Below are 18,097 nucleotides of genomic sequence, written 5' to 3' on the forward strand. Positions count from 1 at the left end.
ATGTAATGAAACCCAAAAGTTAATATTATGCATGCAGAGTTATTCTGAAGGTGAGTCCAAATCATGATTAATTTGGAAATGGAATATAATTAAAGATTGGGATATGTTACCTAAAGTTCTAAATATTTAAAAATCAACTAGAATAATTTGTTTCATTGTGATGTCGATGTCTCATTTCATATCAACTAGGTAAGTAAGTTAAAGCGAATAGATATTTGCAGATGCATTAAGTCTTTTTATAGAAGTGCGCGTACATTGCATTAGACAAACATAATAGCCTTTCCTGGTACATCTCTATGCTTTGACGTAATTTGCATTTACTAATGTATTGCTCAGTATTCATATTGCTGCATAAACACAGAAACAGATTGTGTATTGAGTAATTAACATTATATCAGATTCCTTGTTCCGATTCTATGACCTCGTCATGGGAATTGGACTCGAATGTTATAGATATATACCTAGTCTTGCCATAAATATTGTAATAAAGAAAAAAGAAAATTGTTAACTGCAAATAACATTTATTACTTTTACAGTGTGTCAGTTTAATACATAAATATAAAACAATTAAAAATATAAAAGCTTATTCGAAGTGGTCTCCATTGGCTGCAATACAGTCCTTTAAACGATGAGGCCAGTTATCAATAGAAGCACGCACTCTTTCCATGGGAAAATTCTTCACTGCCAATCGTATAGATTGTTTTAGGGACTCAAATTATCATGGCGTTTAGAGCAAGCTGTACTCTCTAAAACTGACCACAAATCATAATCCAGCGGATTAAGATCGGGACTAGACGACGGCCAGTCTTCAGCTCTGATGAAGTCCGAAACGTTCGATTCCAACCAAGACTGCGTGGACCGAGCTTTATGACCCGGCGCCGAGTCTTGCTGGAAGGACCATACTTGGTTATTGAACATGGTGATGTTAAGGGGCTTAACTACCTTCTCAAGAATGGTATCTTGATACACTTGTGCCGATGTTTTGATACCTTTTCACAAAAATATGGCTCAGTCACTCCTTCATAGCTAACACCCCACCAAACCATCACTGAAGTCGGATAATGTCCACGTTGCACTCTGTCGACTAATTGGGAAGCTTCCTTAGAGCTTTGAGCATAAATACGGTCATTTTGTTTGTTAAAATGTTGCTCAATTGTAAAAATTTTCTCATCCGTAAACAAAATTTTTCTGTGACCTCCCTTTGCGTACCGCTTCAGTAGTTGTTTCGATTTTACCACCCTATTCTTCTTTAAATTATCAGTTAAGAAATGGCCAGTGCGTCTCTTATAGGCTGCAAGTCCTAAGTCATCTTTTAAAATACGCGACATGGTTCTAGGTGCTATCTTCATTTCCCGAGATAAAATCTTTTGCTTTCGGACAGGATTTCTTCGAATTCTTTCCCTTACTGCTTTGACCACCTTTTTCGTACGAACACTACGTGGACGGCCAGATCTTTTCTGTCACAAACAGAGGAGGTCTCATTGTACCTATTAATAGCCCGGTACACAAACATTTTACTAATACCAAGTGTATGGAGAGTTTTAAAAATTGCATTTGGCTCCATACCTACTTTGTGTAATGCTATCACAGCGATTCGGTTCTCTTTATCACCCCACACCATTTTAATATCGCAAAATATTTTACAATGTATTGGCGCCAAAATGAGAAAACACAATGAACAATCGTATAAAAATGACAGATTCGAAATTCAAATGTAATATTTTTTTATAATTAAGTGTAACAGTATTTATGGCCAGACTAAGTAAGTATATTCGATGTTTTCTTTTAATATATTTTATAAACGGAAACACATTTATTAGTTATTTTATTAGTGATGTTAATTTGTCAGTAAATTCTTTTTTTTTTGTTATTTCCAGCCAGCAGACAAGTTAGTTTTGTTTTCCATGAAACTACGTACCATTGTCGTGGTCTGGCATGGGCAGGCTGTCGGAAGCGTCGGATGCCAGAGCCAGATCCGGCGAGGCGGCACCCAAAAAAGCCGTGAGCCCATCGTGCTCGCCGTCTGTCATACAGAAACTTGATTAGCAAGTTGTATGTGGCTTCCTTCCTATAGACAAACTTGTTTAACAAAACTAACTTTGTCTAAAATATTGTATTCATTTCTTAAAAGTATACGCTGTCAAAGAATTTTTAAAACAATAAGTTACATAAGTCTTTTCAAGTTTGTGCAAAGGCCTTTTGTATTGCAGTGGACCGCTGAAGAATGAAGAACAAGGAATGCAAGCATTGCTTTAAAATTAAATTATATGAACTAAAAGTTGGTTCGCAAAGATGAAATAAATTTGCGTCGTGTCAAAGAGCTCCGGCGCAAAACGAGAAAAAAACTCAAAAGTGTATATTTTTCTTTGTTAATTTCGCTCACAACAGTGTAAAAGTATTAGACGGCGTAATTGTTTTGAGAGAGTGTCTGACTTGAGGCTCAACGAAATACCAAAGAGCTCTCAAAACTTGTGCAGCTTCGAATCCTTATAAATAATTTATGGGAGTTGAGCAATTTCCTTATTCCCGAGCGAGCTGCGCATCTCTCCCTAATATGTAAGATTTGGCGTCTCTCCGCGATACTTAAATGTCTATTAGCAGCTGTTTGTCTTGTTCTTGGTAATTATCATTTAGTTTCATTGCAGAGTCGTCTATGGTTCATGTAAAAGCTTTCAAATATTAACGTTGTCTCGGATAGGCATTATAACTACGTTTATATTATGTTTAGTAAAATAGGATGGGGTTTATTTTATATTATTTTCTAATTATGTTTATGTATGAAATAAAGAAATATCATACTGTAGTTTGATAGAATTAAACATACAATCGTTTGTTCAAAAACTATTGTAATTTAGAAGGTGTTTAGTGTAACACACGCGTGAAAAATTATCAAGTTTTAACTTTCTCTAGTTATAAGTCAATAAAAGTATTCATAAATACAAAATGTGACTTTATACCTAGATAAATTATAGATGATACACAACAATGAACCTAATCTTCACAGATTTAGCAAACGTTTCACAATTAAGTCGTTTGACAGTAAAATATAAGCGGGTACTATTCAGTCTCGGACAAATAGTTGCGGGTCATGCAAATATTTGCAATGCAGGGAAGAAACTAGCTTCTGTTTTGCTATCTCTTGTGTCTCGCTTCGCGGAATCGTAGCTAAAATCATTGGTTTTAGAATAGTCATTATATCTACTATTTGATTTTGTTCGACACGTGCATTTCTTACTTTTTTTCTATGTCGTAAAATACTGATATGCAGTTTAAAACAGGCAAAATCGGATGTTATTTTTAGGAATTATTTTATATCATAGTTATCTTTATACACACATCAATATAGAATATCTATATTATGATAAATAACTCAAACAATATGTCGAATAATAAGATTTTACTTCATATAAATGCGAATTGGGTCAAATCAGGACAGGTGTCAATCTTTTATTTATTCAAATCAACAAATATTGTTCCAAATAACAAAAAAATGGTGGCGGTTTTGTGGCGGGTGTTCTGTTATGATGTTGTTTATTTGGCGCCAAATGCGGCACGCTATATAAAGTCAACCGACGCGGCGCGGCGCGTGGGGCGCGGTGTAATAAAACTATTCATATAGACTGACTGCGGTCGCGAGAAAACATTGAATTAAATCAAACCTAAGGCCATTTTTACACTTACGGTATAGGAGAATTAGTCATTTAAAAAGAAATTGGAAAGTAAAGATTTTTGGATGTTTGTTAGAAATAAATGCATAAATTTCTCTATCGGTTGGGACGAAATATCTCGATACGATACGATAGTCTAACTCTTAGATTAAAAGTCAACACAAGGAAAATATAATATCGTATTGAACAATAGTCGTTACTAATAAATTTGCATCATTCTTGCAACAAGGTCCGATTTCTCGGGCCGCGTGAAACTTTTGTAACAGATAAATCACTCATAAATGATTATCCACAATATCCCCCAATGTTTGGCGTGAACTTGGAGAGGCCTATGTTCACCAGTGAACGGCAATAGACTGATTGGTTGATATCCCTCAATACATCCAGCTGACGTATGTTGAACAATTTAAAGTTTCGTACAAAAATGTATCAAGTGCATTATTTGCTTCTTTACGAATAGTTCAAATATTGTAAACAAAGTTGGACTGGCCAGATAGTTAAATAAGTTTATAGCGGAATTCGCCAATGAGTAAGGAAGTTTGTACGGAATGGTCAATATTAATTACAAAGTGAGGCAACGGTCCCGTCGCGGCGCTCCGTCCGCTCTTACTTTATTCAGCTTAATTCAATGACACTAATTAAATAGCCCATGCAAATTGGAAGTAGCCCACAGTGTAACAATGTGAGCAGTGGCTAAGTTTTCGGCAGTAAGTCAACCCGTGCGCGATATTACTTCATTTGCAACTTTATGATCCCGCATTTCCTTTCGCGAGTGTTTTATGAAAAAAAGTCCGGCGCAGTTTTCTTTAAATTATTATCTGAAGAAACCGCCCCGACCCTTTGTTCCAGCTGGAGTCGGGATATAATACTGCTGTTCACGAACTGGCCCTTGTTATGTTTTCGTCTAAAAACGTTGACGTTGTATTTAATTAGCTTTGCTTTTTTCTAGTTTATATTGGATGGGTTTTTGTCTATCGCTTTTATTTGCCTATGAGTAAATGGTTTTGTGTAAGGGGAATTATTCTTCTCTACCTATAGAAAGAAGTGATAACTAAATTATAATGATTGTAGCTTTTATTATTACCTTCTTAGTCAAATTTCAAACACATTAACTACTTAAGGATTTAATACGATGATTATAAGGTCTATTCTACATCGTTTTAGTGAACACAAACTGTATGAAGATTAATTCCATTGTTTCACCTAAATATAATGTTCACAGCTACCTTAGTAGAAAGATAAGTGCAAATAAAACGTCATCATTATAAAGAGAGTCTGAAATGAACAAATGACGTTATTTGCCTAAGTTCCTTAACTTGCCTCGAGCCAACTCCGCTCTCTATTTAAATATAATTTAATTTATGCAGCTAGTTGAAATTAAAACTTTATTTTTTGTGATCTCATCATTAAGTTCTGTAAGACTTCAGGAGTTTCTTAGTTAAGCGAGAAGTGGGAATACTTTGCAATAAAGTTAAGATAGCGTTATTACTAGTGGATTTATTGTTAAAGAATTATGCTGATTTAACGCATACTGAGAAAAGGGAAAGATTTTAAGTTCACATTTACCAAAAATTTACGTGCTGTTTTGTATTAAGATAAGATAGTAACCCTGAAAACACATTGATACACAACTATGTAGATCTTTAAGGATAATACTTAGTTATGTAACATATTTAAACTATTTATTTTTGTTACCTATTTTTTTTAATATAAACTGCGCGTCTCGTTACTTCATTAAATTCTTTCGCCTGTTCTCAAGAATCCTTCTCCTTCTTCTTTGAGATCACGAGGCTCTCAATCTTGATTTCTTGTAAATAGTCATATTATGTTCTGCTTTGACTTTATATAAAAAAGTTTGGAGACACCGCTCCTTAAATACGACCCAACCATTATTTGAAGCTTATCTCTTAATACTTACGAACGAAAATGAACCTTAATGTACTTAAAATGACCTGTATATCACTTTTATTTTTGTACTGCGTCCTAAAACATTGTTCAGAAACAAGCAGTACTTTGTTTTGGTATTTCACATAAAGAAAGAATTTTATATCTTACACAAAGGACGTAAAAGATTAAGTTGCTGGAACTTATTGTTACGCAAAGTACTACTTGACTTTTAGTTTACTTCTAAACTTTATTTTAGTGGAGATTTTTTGAGCTCTATGTCATAATTAAGACAGGCAATGTCCTTCAAACGTTATTGACGTCGCCTCAATATATTTGTGGATAGACTGCCACGGTGGCGTAGTTGTTCTTGCAGTGCTCTGAGGTCCTGGGTTCGAATCCCGGGTCGGGCAAAGCGATGTTTGGGTTTTTCTGCTCAGTATCAACCTGGAGTCTGGAATTTGTGCCCGATATGGCGATAGACTCCTCTCCTATCACATCATGAGACGAAACACACTTGGCGAAAAGTGGGTGCTCTGGTTGCTTTTGCATACTCCTCCGGGCATAAATGCGTGATGTTGTGTGTGTATTGCAATATTTTTTCAATACATCGGCTTTTATGATTGTCATAGATTGGTTTTAATAATTTTGACAAGATGGATCTATTCTTAGTGTTTGGAAATATATCTAAATACGTGTACTTAGTAGAACAGTTATTTGAGACTAGGTAGTTTCAATTTAATTGAAGCAAATGTAGCCTAGTTTCTTAAAATACGTAATCATCAGACCTGTTCTGATAAATGTGACAAATTTCTAGAAGTTATATTTAAATACACTAAATTATAAGTGAAAGAATGCCAATTAAAATAAAGGCCAGCATGGTACAATGCAGAGCTTAATGAAATGCGACTGCATAATATGATTTAAGAATAAACTTAGTCCACACTTGAACTACTTTTTGCTTAAAACAAAACTCGACCAACCAGTCTCATTATGATTATAAGAGTAAAAAACCAGAATAACAAAGTCGCTAATACATTTTCCTAGCTCATTTTTATTCCTTGTCCAAGGCGACGGAATCTGCCCGAGACAATTATGACATCTGATAACATTTTGAATTTCTTTTTACAGCCTTAATGTTAAGAATATTGTACTATGAAAAATGTTTTTAACTTAAATAACATAATACTTAGACGGTAAAGATTAGTTAACAAATCATGTGTGCTTTGGCGTGCAGTAAGTGCAAGTAAGTGAGGAAGTACGTTCTCATAGATTATCAAAAAAATATTGCACAATTTGAGGGTATTAATGCAGCATTTTAATTTGCCGAAATAGCGTATGGTCTTTTTCCAAAACCTCAATAATCTACCCTAAGATTAGTATAGTAAATTACAAAAACAGATCTTCATTATAAAATACACAAAGACATGAATATGTATGCAATATAAAAATAAAAGTAAGAAGGACGTAAGACAATATGCTAATAGATAGCTGAGGACACGTCGCCCAGGGCGCGAGGGCCGGCCGACAGGGCTTTTATCTCGGCTTACTTCAGGCACATCACTCACTCTGACGGGCCATTTCAAATAAAAATAACCTTTTATTCTGCACCTTTTGTAATACCAAAAATGAATTATCATTTCAAACAATGGGTGTTACACGCCGTGCAGTATGTTTGTGCTAACGCGTTGTAAACTTGTGATCTGATTTGTTTGAATATTAGTGGAAAAGTTTATTAAAATTACACAGTATATTTTGTAATTGAATTTTATTATTTAGTATTTTGATGCCTATAATGTTAATAATTATTGTAATAAAATTATGAGTATGGTGACCATAAACAGGGTTTCACATTATATGAGTTACTAGCTTTTGTAGAAACATTATTTGGGATAAAAGTAATCAAAAGCACTCAGAAGGAAAGTAGCTTCCTATTAGTGAAAAAAATCAAAATCCGTTTAGTAGTTCCTGAGTTTAGTGTGTTTATATGAACTTATCAGCTTTTTATATTAGTATATAGATTATATAAAAGTATACGCTAGTTCTTTTATTATTATATTTTGTAATATCTAATGATATGTTCTAATTTAGTCAAAGAATTATTTTTATTTTGTTTATGAAATAATTTTATGACAGTTTTAGAATTATGTGGGCCTTACTTTGACCTGATTTTGTTAACACCAACACCAAACATAATAAAAAACAACACCCACATCAATTAAAATTATCCACCGAAACACGAAAACAGTAATGATTTATCATATTCAGGCTTAAATAGTTCAAGACAGTTAGTGCCTCAGTCGAAACCAACTAACATGTATCTTCAAAATACATCCTTTATTAACAAAGTTATATAAGGGTTCGTGTTTGTCGTAAAATTTAATAGGAACAGGCCACTGCGAATTTATGCGGGCGGATCGTTGGGCCACGCGTGAGCTAATCACATTGGGCATTTGAAAATTTCCGTTCCAACAAAAATAAACAGGAAACATCCGTTTTGATTTCATTTTGTTAGCGAAATAAAAATACGTATGTAAGTTTGATTCTTTATCCCCGTTTGCTGTTTATTGTTATTTTATTGTGCCACACTTGTTCGATATTGTTTCGAAATGACGTTAACACGTTCTGAGGGGTTATTGATTTTTTATAGGCTAAGTGACCCCATTGCATCTGATGGTAAGTAAAGTGGGGTGTAATAGAATATCGCCTGACGAGAGAGATTACCTCTCGACAGTTGATACAATAATGCCGGCCTCTTGGAATCGGATATACATAGTCTGATTCCGGAATGCGACATACTTAATTGGGCTTACGGCGTGTTTTAACACCACATGAACGATGGTCGCTATCTGGGTGGGTACAAATATATCCTACCACCAGCAAACTACCAGCTCTGTTCAGATTTTCAGGATAGATGTGTGTATAGACATTCGCCGACTTAACACAATATATCCCTAGCCAATATTATACTCCTTTATTTGGTTTCTGTGTTCAGTAGTTTACAGTTTGCACATTTTATCCTGCTATTTTGAAAAAATATGATTTCCCAGTTGATAATTCTTAAATTATTTTTCTCACAATGATTTGTACTATTTTGTCATGACTTACTTTCATTGAGATGTGAAGTTTGTCAATCCTTTTAGTTTTGGTTTATCTCAGAACCATTTAACGACAGACTGCTTTATAAACAAACGTACCTAATCCAATTTTATAATTTTATTAAGCACCATAAACAGTTTTACGTTTAACGTAATAAAATAAGATTTAGTATAGCGAACTGTGACGTCAGAGTAAATAATACGAATGCAAATATTTGGAGCGAAGCCAAAAGAATTAAACTTTGATATCGGGGTGATTCATCGAATATCGATGGATGTCGTTAAGCGATGCAACAGCTATGAATACTCTTGCTGTTTCTAAATTGCATTTGCATATAAATACACTATTGAAGACAGGTTCTGTGGACAATTATTTGTTTTAGTACTTAACACTTTAACATTCTATCACGTAGACCTGTTTTAAATTTTAAAAGACGACTTATTTAAAGTATTACAATGACTGATTAGGATGTAGTTAGTTTTTAAAACTTATAATTTTAGTTTGTAATCGTAGACACTACGTTATTGTTCGATCCATTGTTCAAAATAATTATCACACGTAACTAATTTTACTTGTAATATTTAAAAATCATACTTCATACTTTAAGCTGAAAAAGCGAGACAAATCTCAACAACTGTTTTTGATAGTATATGAAATATTGGTCTCTCTAACAATAATATTTAAGTTTGTAACAAATAACTTCATGTTAAATTATAATATGTAATCTATGAGAAAGATTCGATAACAGATAATATTAATGTAGATAGCATAAACTTCAGTTGGCTTATAAAAACGTCCAAGGTTTCTAAAGAAAAACTTCCTTATTCCATAACCATAAACCGTTCCTACTCACTGGTTTCTTTGTTTATCGTGCCAAAGACCGAATGATATTTGACTCCGGGATCCACAATCACAAACAATTTACAGGAGTGACAATTCATCTTTGTAAGTGCCTATTGCTAAGGTATTCCTGCTACATGGACTATGCAAAACTACCTTTTAAATTTTAAACGTAATATACTTTGATTACTTGCGATATCCATTTTAAATATCTTGTAGCTGGATTATCTATTATTGAAAGGATAATTTCGGAGCTTGTTAGCAAGTTTATAGCTAAGAATGAATACCTTTGTTCTGTAGATATGTTCTGTCTAGGGGGTATTATATGGCAGCAAACTTTTCAACGACCGCTTGTGACATGATCCGTAAAAAGCTGTCGCGAAAATGAGTATTCTGGGTCTGAAAATCCGAAGTGCTTCTCTATTGATTCCCACGGATGTGACACAAAATTATTTAATTTCAGTGTTAAATAATTTGCGCGGGCGCTACGTGTATTTACTTATACGATGCAATTCATCTTACACGACTTTTAAATATAATATTTAGATCGCAACATGTAAATTTAAATAATATATATATTGCTATATGATTTTAATCATTATGTTGATTATAATAATAATTTAAGCCCTGTTTTATGTACTTACCCAATGCTGGGCACGGGCCTCGTCTGCTAAATAGCTTTAGGCCTTAGTCCACTATTCTGGCCTAGTGCGGTTTTGTAGACTTCACACACCCTCAAACTTCATATAAAGAACTTCTCAGATATGCGATAATTCACAAAGAATAATATATAATAATGTTGGTTATTTTCTTTTTAATTTGTAAGAGGAATAGCCAATAAATACATTCATAATCCTAAGTACTCCGATTTTATCTCTAGAATAATTACTTTGTACAACCCTGCGGGATTTTAGATTTCGTAGTCAGATCGGATTCTGAACTTTTCTCAGGTCCGATTAGATAAATGGAGCTAATCCGAGATTAGATTAAATTGAGATCCGGTTACTGTTATTTCGTTTTGAATTAACATCGTTCAAAGTAGTCTATTTAAGATTACATCAAGTTTATTGAAATATTGATTACGTAATTTGAATATATCGATTAGGAAATATACTACTAATTACTAGATAACCACAGAGGTAAACATTAATTTATATTGCAGATATTTAGTAAATTATGATTGTAAGAATGAGCCAACTAAGAATTTAAATTACAGTAACAATAATAATATTGTTTTCGTACGAGGTTTAAATGATTCTCGTAATACCATATTATTTGAATATAAATAATATAATATGTTATTATTTTAATAGGACATGGTTAAACAATATTGGGATATATAAAAGTACAATTATAAAAATCAAAACATACAATTATTATTATTTTATATTTATATTTTATATTTATTTATTTATTTAATTCATATAATACATGATTCATACGTAAATCCGTATTCATATTATGTTTTGTAGGTAATTAATTATACAGAACTACATCACCGTTGTATTTCCATTCGTTTTAATGCGATATTATAAAATCCTCATAAAGTATATATTATCTTAAATCAAATAAAACACAGACTTAATGATCGTCCCATCGCATCATAATAACAAATAGTTCCTAAAGTTTTTTCTAAGTATCACATGACTTATTATAAAGCGACGCAAAGTTATAAAACTTGTGAAGTTCACAGAGCACATAGGGATGATGTTATTTACCATATGTTAATTAAACACTCCCAAGGGATTGGTTCATGGAGTCCACGGATGTTTACCTACGTGAGTTGCGGCGATGATAAAACATTCCGCTACTGCTATTTATTTAAGACCTTACCATTTATGGATTTTCTTGCTGACTCTGGGCGGGATGACTTATAAATATTTTTTATATATTATTGTTATTTTATCTCATTTTCTACTCATATTTCTTATTGATTCGGTAAAGTTTTGAAACGAAAGTTAACTAATTCCCATGTTTTATACTTAATATTAGGGCTTCATTTTAAAAAAATCTTAAAAGCAATGGCCGAATTTTTTAAATGAAATTGAACGGTCTATTCATTGAATTAAAATCAATAACAACGTACATAATTATTACAAAAACCTATTCAATATTCGTTTAAGTATTTTAAAACACGAGGCCATTGCAGGCATCTTTATAAACTGTTCCGGGACTTTTCAATGATACTAACATTGTTAACTCTGTCGAACACTCGTTTTATGTTGCCATTCGAAAAAATCCCTTTTTCAAAAGGGTAAAATTGTTACCGCTCGAGGGCACAGCAGGTGAAATTGACGGTTCCAATAATTTTCATACAAACCCATGTATAACGTACATTATTTTTTCTGTAGAAATAGGATGGAAGTATATAATAAAAACATTAAAGTATCGCTGTAGACGAGGTCTTATTTTAAACTCTTCACGCGATGGTGCCCGCGTGGAAATCTATTTGCGGAATAAGTCTTGTACATTTTTTCGGGATAATACTTATTTTGTATATAATTTAAGCCTTGCTCTACTTATATATTGAAGTTAGATCTAAATCTATTAGATATATAGAGATTTTTATGTTTATTTTTAACAAATATCCAAATTCTCAACATTTAATATTGCAAATATTTCACATACTTTCGCATTTATTATTATTATCCAAGGAAGTAAGATTAGAATGGCAACATATTATATCTTTAAGCCACAGAATAAACAAAAAAAAAATAGGGTTAACTTCCATTAAAATAAATATATTAAAGGATATTTAACCAATAATAACAAGAAAGAAGAAATATTTATATTTCAATCTATTTGGTACTCTACCGTGGCAATCACAAGATCTATCACTTTTGGCATGAAAAAAACTTAGCGAATCGATGCACAAGTTACACTACTGTCTACCCCTTTAAGAACGCTATGAGTGTATACTTCCATGAACAAATTTTGTCGTATATTGACATTGCAAATTAATATGATTTGAAACTTACTCCGCTAATTAATCGCACAATACTTACGCTGATCAGTTTGGCTCTGACGATTCAATTACATAATTATATGAATATCCATTATTTACAAACAGCTTCTCTACGTTCGGATATTATTTATAATATAGGAGTAAGAGTGTAACACAAGACGCTGTTAATTAGTGGTTTAATCAATATCAATATTAATTCATAGTACCAAGATTCATTAGCGCGCAATGTAAACCGCCCATACACGTCAGAGTATCAATTACATGGTGCGAATATGACGATACGACTTTTTGACGATCTATGAATTTAAGCGGACCTTGACAAGTTTTGAGGGAGAGGATATGCTGTCAAAAGGTCTTTTTAGGTTAAAAAATAGTTGGAAAAGGGTACAAACTATTTCATATTGGGAAATGAACAAGAGAAATTAATGGAATCTGGTTGATTTCTGTCGATATATAACCACAATATTAAGAATTGTCTGTTGAATATTAAAAATGTAGCTAATAAGAATATTGAAGTCATTGGTAAATACACAGTTTGTAAAGCATTGAGTTTTAGAAATTCTATAAACACTCGGCATATAAAAAAATCTGCGTAACCCAATTTGAAAACATTTAAGAAACAATAAACCCTGTCCAATCCAAAACAATTCCATAATTGAAACTCACGACAGTTGGATATTTCCAATTTGGCTTTTCAATAATAAAAGCAAAATTTTCATCGTTCACTTAAGGAGGTATAATTCAATTAGAAGGCTTCAGAGCTCGTTAGCATGAGTTTGCATTTTTAAGTTAAATCGAGACAGTCTCGAGGTGAATTTTGACAAGTTGACGCTTTGTGCGAGGCTGTCCCTCGGGGCTAATGAACAACGGACATACGACATTTAAGTTGTGATTAATATTGTTACAGCGAAAATTGGCTAAGTTTATTGTAGAGATTTTTTAGATAACACTGCTTCACTAAGTTATGAAGACATGGATTGCCAAGCGACGTTTTATTGATTAAATTGAAAGTAAATTCCTAGATAAAACTGTTGTATTGTTTATTATGTGATTTAAAGTCACTCACTACTGTAGTAATAGTTCGTATAACATTATTCATTTCAATGTCGACCTTTTTTCTTGTATGTTAAATCTACCACGTTATACTGTAATTACCAAATCTGACCGTTTTTAATAAGTACTTATCATGTGTTGAAATCGTAATGATAAATTCAATACAGCGCTTAAAGCGGATTATTATGTGCCCGAAATTTTTATTCAATACTTACAGCGAAGCTTTTCCATAACCTAATAAAATATAAATGGTATATTACGAGAGAATTAATTTTCATGAATGGTTAATTTAACATATGTTGCTTTAATTCTGGAAGTCGAACAATGGAAGGTGATGTTCGACGGACGTAAGCTGATCGCCTGATGTTTATGTCAGGAATCCATAACCAGGTATACTTTACTGTTACGATTATTGTCTTTATTTTATTACTGTGCTGTAGTTTGCGAGAAACTCGTATAACATTATTACTATGCACATACAAAAATATTGCCCAATACCTCTGAATATAATATGAGTATTAAAATTGTATTTTTCTTTTATGCGCAATTGGTGTTGACTTTTAAAACAACTATGAATAAAATTTGATTACATTTTTGCGGCTGTAACATTTTTAAAGTTTATTATCGAGCGAAAATAACAATATTTTACACTATCTGTGGAACTAAATCAGTTTTTGTTAACACAGATTCGAGCAATTTGCACGCGCGTACACTAGATTTATGTGGAAAAAATTTACATAGAACGCGACAATCGTAAGATCTAAATGGTTACCATAGTAAATGGCAACGGTCTGTCCGGCCAGCGTTGCCGATGCTCGATGCCAGTTCCGAATGCAAAATTCGATATTTGAAATTCAAAATAGCCAACACGGCGTTCTGGCGGGAAAGCAAGCCGTGGAAACCTCTCATGATTCTTCAGCGCCCGTAAAACAAAACTTGAACGTTGTTGCGACGTCTGAATGCCAATTGTATTGCTTTTTTCCCGTGCGTCGTATATTTTTTGTTTATGAGTTTTCGTTATTGGTTTACGGTTGTAAAGTTGCCGGTACGAATATTGGCAATGAATTATTGTGACCCAATTTTCTACTTGTGGAGTTTTTTTTTAACAGTTTTTCCCAATTGTTATGACTCGTGGCGTATGTAGCAAAAAAGTCTTGTTAGGTTTGGGAAATTATCGGTACGTACTATGTTTTGCAAATACATAATATTTCATAATTCTGATAAAGATTTCTTGATCTGAAATAAAAGAATACAAAGAGTGTTTGTTATTCTTTGAATAACAGAATAATGATATATGCAACTTTATGGCAACACCTAATGATAACCATAATAACTCTGGACTCTTTTAAAGAAGACATAATGTCACCTCGCCAAGTATCCCTAATCAATCTTGGTGCCATTCAACCATTAGACGCAGTAATCTTTCCTGTATAAAATACTCACCGATCTCAGCAGCAGCATGCAGTAGATCAGCGAGCAGCTCTGGCTCGTGGCAGGCGATGGCAAGTCTGTCTTCGTGCAGCCGCGTGGCGTCGAGCTCGCCCGGCGCCGCCTCCCGCAGCTGCAACGCCACCGCACCCTCGCCAGCCACCGCCGCGCTGTACATCAACACCGCGCGCGGCGAGAACGTCGGCAGCGGCAGCCGACTCGTGTGCACCTGGAGACCGGAATATTTTACTTTTAGTCATTTGTAAACAGTATAGGAATTTAGAATATACAGGGTCATTTTGACATTGCGTTACTAAATGAAACCACATACTCGTACCTTTGCCGACAGTGTGCCAAAAATCATCCATGAATAACGAATGCTTTCACCAAAAATCCTGGTTTTAATTTTCTAATTTTTTTATCATTTTGTAGTTTAATGTGAATATGGCGTGTGCGTGAGTGTATTTGTGACTGAAAGTATGATGTTTCCGCGGCGACGAATTCTCTTAGAGTAGTAATAGTGGCATTAAAATTAAAATGACTTTTTATTAGTGTTTATTTTGTTCGAAACTTACATGTTTTTTGTTCTACATCTACGGCTCAAATAACTTATTAAAAAGTGTTATTTTCAAGTAGATAAGTATGTGGTTTAATTTAGTAACGCAATGTCAAAATGACCCCGTATGTGAATTTTGCCGCACTAAGTACGCCAGCGTGATGGACTAGCGCTTAAACCCTACCAATAATAGAGGGGATAATATGTAATAAGGGAGTGGTATTATTATTTAGAGATAGCAGGAGAGTATGACTTAGCGTAGTGACGGCGGACATAATCTGTAGACCGGAAGGTCTGTTTCCAGATTGGGTGACAGTTTTTGTGAGTTTGGATTGTAGCCAGGAAGGCGACTGGGGTGCAAAAACTAGACCATAACCAATTTTCAACAAATTTTGTGAAAAGTTTGTTTCACCCATTTTATACTTTTCGACAGTCCTTTGTACAATGCTGTGACGCGCGTGGTACGATCCTGGGACGTCATGGCAGCTGGCAAGCATTTTTAATACACGGCGGGAGTTTATCGTCCATAATATCAAAATATTATGAACTACATTTTTAAAGTCTCTAAATATAAAAACATGTTAAACGTGTAGCTAGCTAGAATTCCTCATGCGGAGTACACCTAAATAATGATTTAACTTGCAGGTTACAATTGATTTCATCAACTAATTAATGAACTAAATCGACAAAAACTTTAATGATCAGTTGACAAACTTTAATAATACACGACGTGGGACATAATGCGGATGTAACGTGCATTTATGGTCGTATAATTTAATGAAGCAAAGCTCCAAAATTCTTAATAATCATCGGCGAACACGTAACACGTGGGGCGGGACATCGACACGTCGCGTCGGTGTCACGCGCATTCCCGCCGTGGAGTCAGACAGCGTGAATAAATAGTTGTCGCCGAGTAATTATCGGGCATCATTGTTCACGGGGCCCGTGTAACGAGCACGCAGATTATAATACGATTAAACTGGAGCGGTCCCGCGCTAATGGAATAGTAACATTGAAAATACCGATGAATGGACTCGTATTTGTTGTTTTTTGTATTTATTTTTTTTGTATGTTAATTTGCTATGAAAGAAAAGTTTAATTTCATTCTAAGGATATGAAGTATATATAATTAGAAAAAATAAGTGAATAATTTAAAAGGCTTTGTCAATGTTATACGTTTTATTTATTACTTTTTTAGATTGTTTAGAAATTATGGGTCGATATAACGGTGAAGGATAACATCGTGAGGAAACCTGCATATCTGAGAAATTCTCTATTAGGAATTTAGAGGTTGTGTGAAGTCTACCAACCCGCACTAGGCCAGCGACGTGGACTCCTATTCCCTCTCAGTAGTAGAGGAGGCCCGTGCCCAACAGTGGGACAGTATATAATACAGGGCTGATATTATATTATATTATTATTTTATGTTAGTAACATTATGATGATGGGATAAATCCATTTAAAAGGGGCGAAAAATGGTTGTTTGTAAATGATTAGTGAATAATTTAAGTAGAAAGATGTTTTCTAACAATTATTATATATTCTATATTAAATTATTGTTTAACTAATTATAATAAGTGCCTAAATATTAACCAGTTGAAATGTTAAGGAAACTATTGCATTTAACGCAATCATGAGGAATGAACGAAACAATGTAAAAGGAACGCTTCGCAACAATGTTAACGTCTTTGTAAACCGAAAACTAACGAAAGTACGACAAGGAGCTCTTTAGTTCCAGTACAATTGCATTTTGTATTATTAACATAGTCGGTATGTTAACTCTAATAGGGTTGTGTTTTAAGCGTTGTTCCCGAATTGCGTTAAAACTATAGGGTTGCTATTGTTGGGGTGTTTCAGACGTCTTGCTTAAGGCCCTTCCAAGCACACGACCTTGAGAGTTTGTTCCATACATTTACGGTGAGCAAGTTACGGACGGAAATATGCAAATTAAAGAATAATTTCATTAAAAATTTTTTAGGTCTTTTGAAAATTTTGAATTACCGAAATGTCTCTTAATAGTTTGTCTATCCAATGATGTTTGTTGCTAATTAAAATGATGTGTATTTAAGGAGCGGAGGCGCGGTATCAACTATTTTAGTAGCATTTACATTGCGGAATTAATTAAATAATATTCACATTAAAAACACTTAAACAACCAAAATAAAATTTTATATTGCAAAAATACGTTTATTTTTTTACATCTATACTAATATTATAAGGAGAAAAGGTTTGTGAGTTTATTTGTTTGTGGGGGCTAACATTTGGAACTACTGAACCGATTTTGAAATTGTTGCACTAATGGGAAGCTACATTATTCTCGAGCACTACAGGCTTCTTTTATTCTGGGAAAATATATTTTCCGGAAAAACTATTTTACGTGGGCGAACCCGCGGTCAAAAGTTAGTGTGTTATAAATTTCATATCGCTAGCTTCTTAAATTCAATTAGCACATCGATGTTCAGAAGGTAGCGTCTTAACCTACGGTCTGTTAATATGATTTTGTAATTAAACTGGCTTTTGGCAACGACTTCAGGCAGACTATCAGGGCAGTGTTGAGCTGTACTCTAGAGACGTAGACAACACCGACTATAAATTGACCTCCCA

General features: G+C 33.7%; 1 protein-coding gene across 1 annotated transcript in view; it reads right to left on the bottom strand.

Annotated features, from left to right (window-relative positions):
- Window positions 1–1,910: 1,910 nt before the first annotated feature.
- Window positions 1,911–18,097, bottom strand: part of LOC119189197 — a 99,896-nt gene continuing 83,709 nt past the window's right edge. The window contains exons 2-3 of the mRNA XM_037438250.1: window positions 14,953–15,166; window positions 1,911–2,023 (exon numbers count right to left, since the gene is read on the bottom strand). Of these exons, the coding sequence (XP_037294147.1) occupies window positions 1,911–2,023; window positions 14,953–15,166 (327 nt within the window). The remainder of the gene's footprint in view (window positions 2,024–14,952; window positions 15,167–18,097) is intronic.

This window comes from Manduca sexta, chromosome 13, assembly GCF_014839805.1.
Source record: "Manduca sexta isolate Smith_Timp_Sample1 chromosome 13, JHU_Msex_v1.0, whole genome shotgun sequence".
In the NCBI taxonomy this organism is placed as follows: domain Eukaryota; kingdom Metazoa; phylum Arthropoda; class Insecta; order Lepidoptera; family Sphingidae; genus Manduca; species Manduca sexta.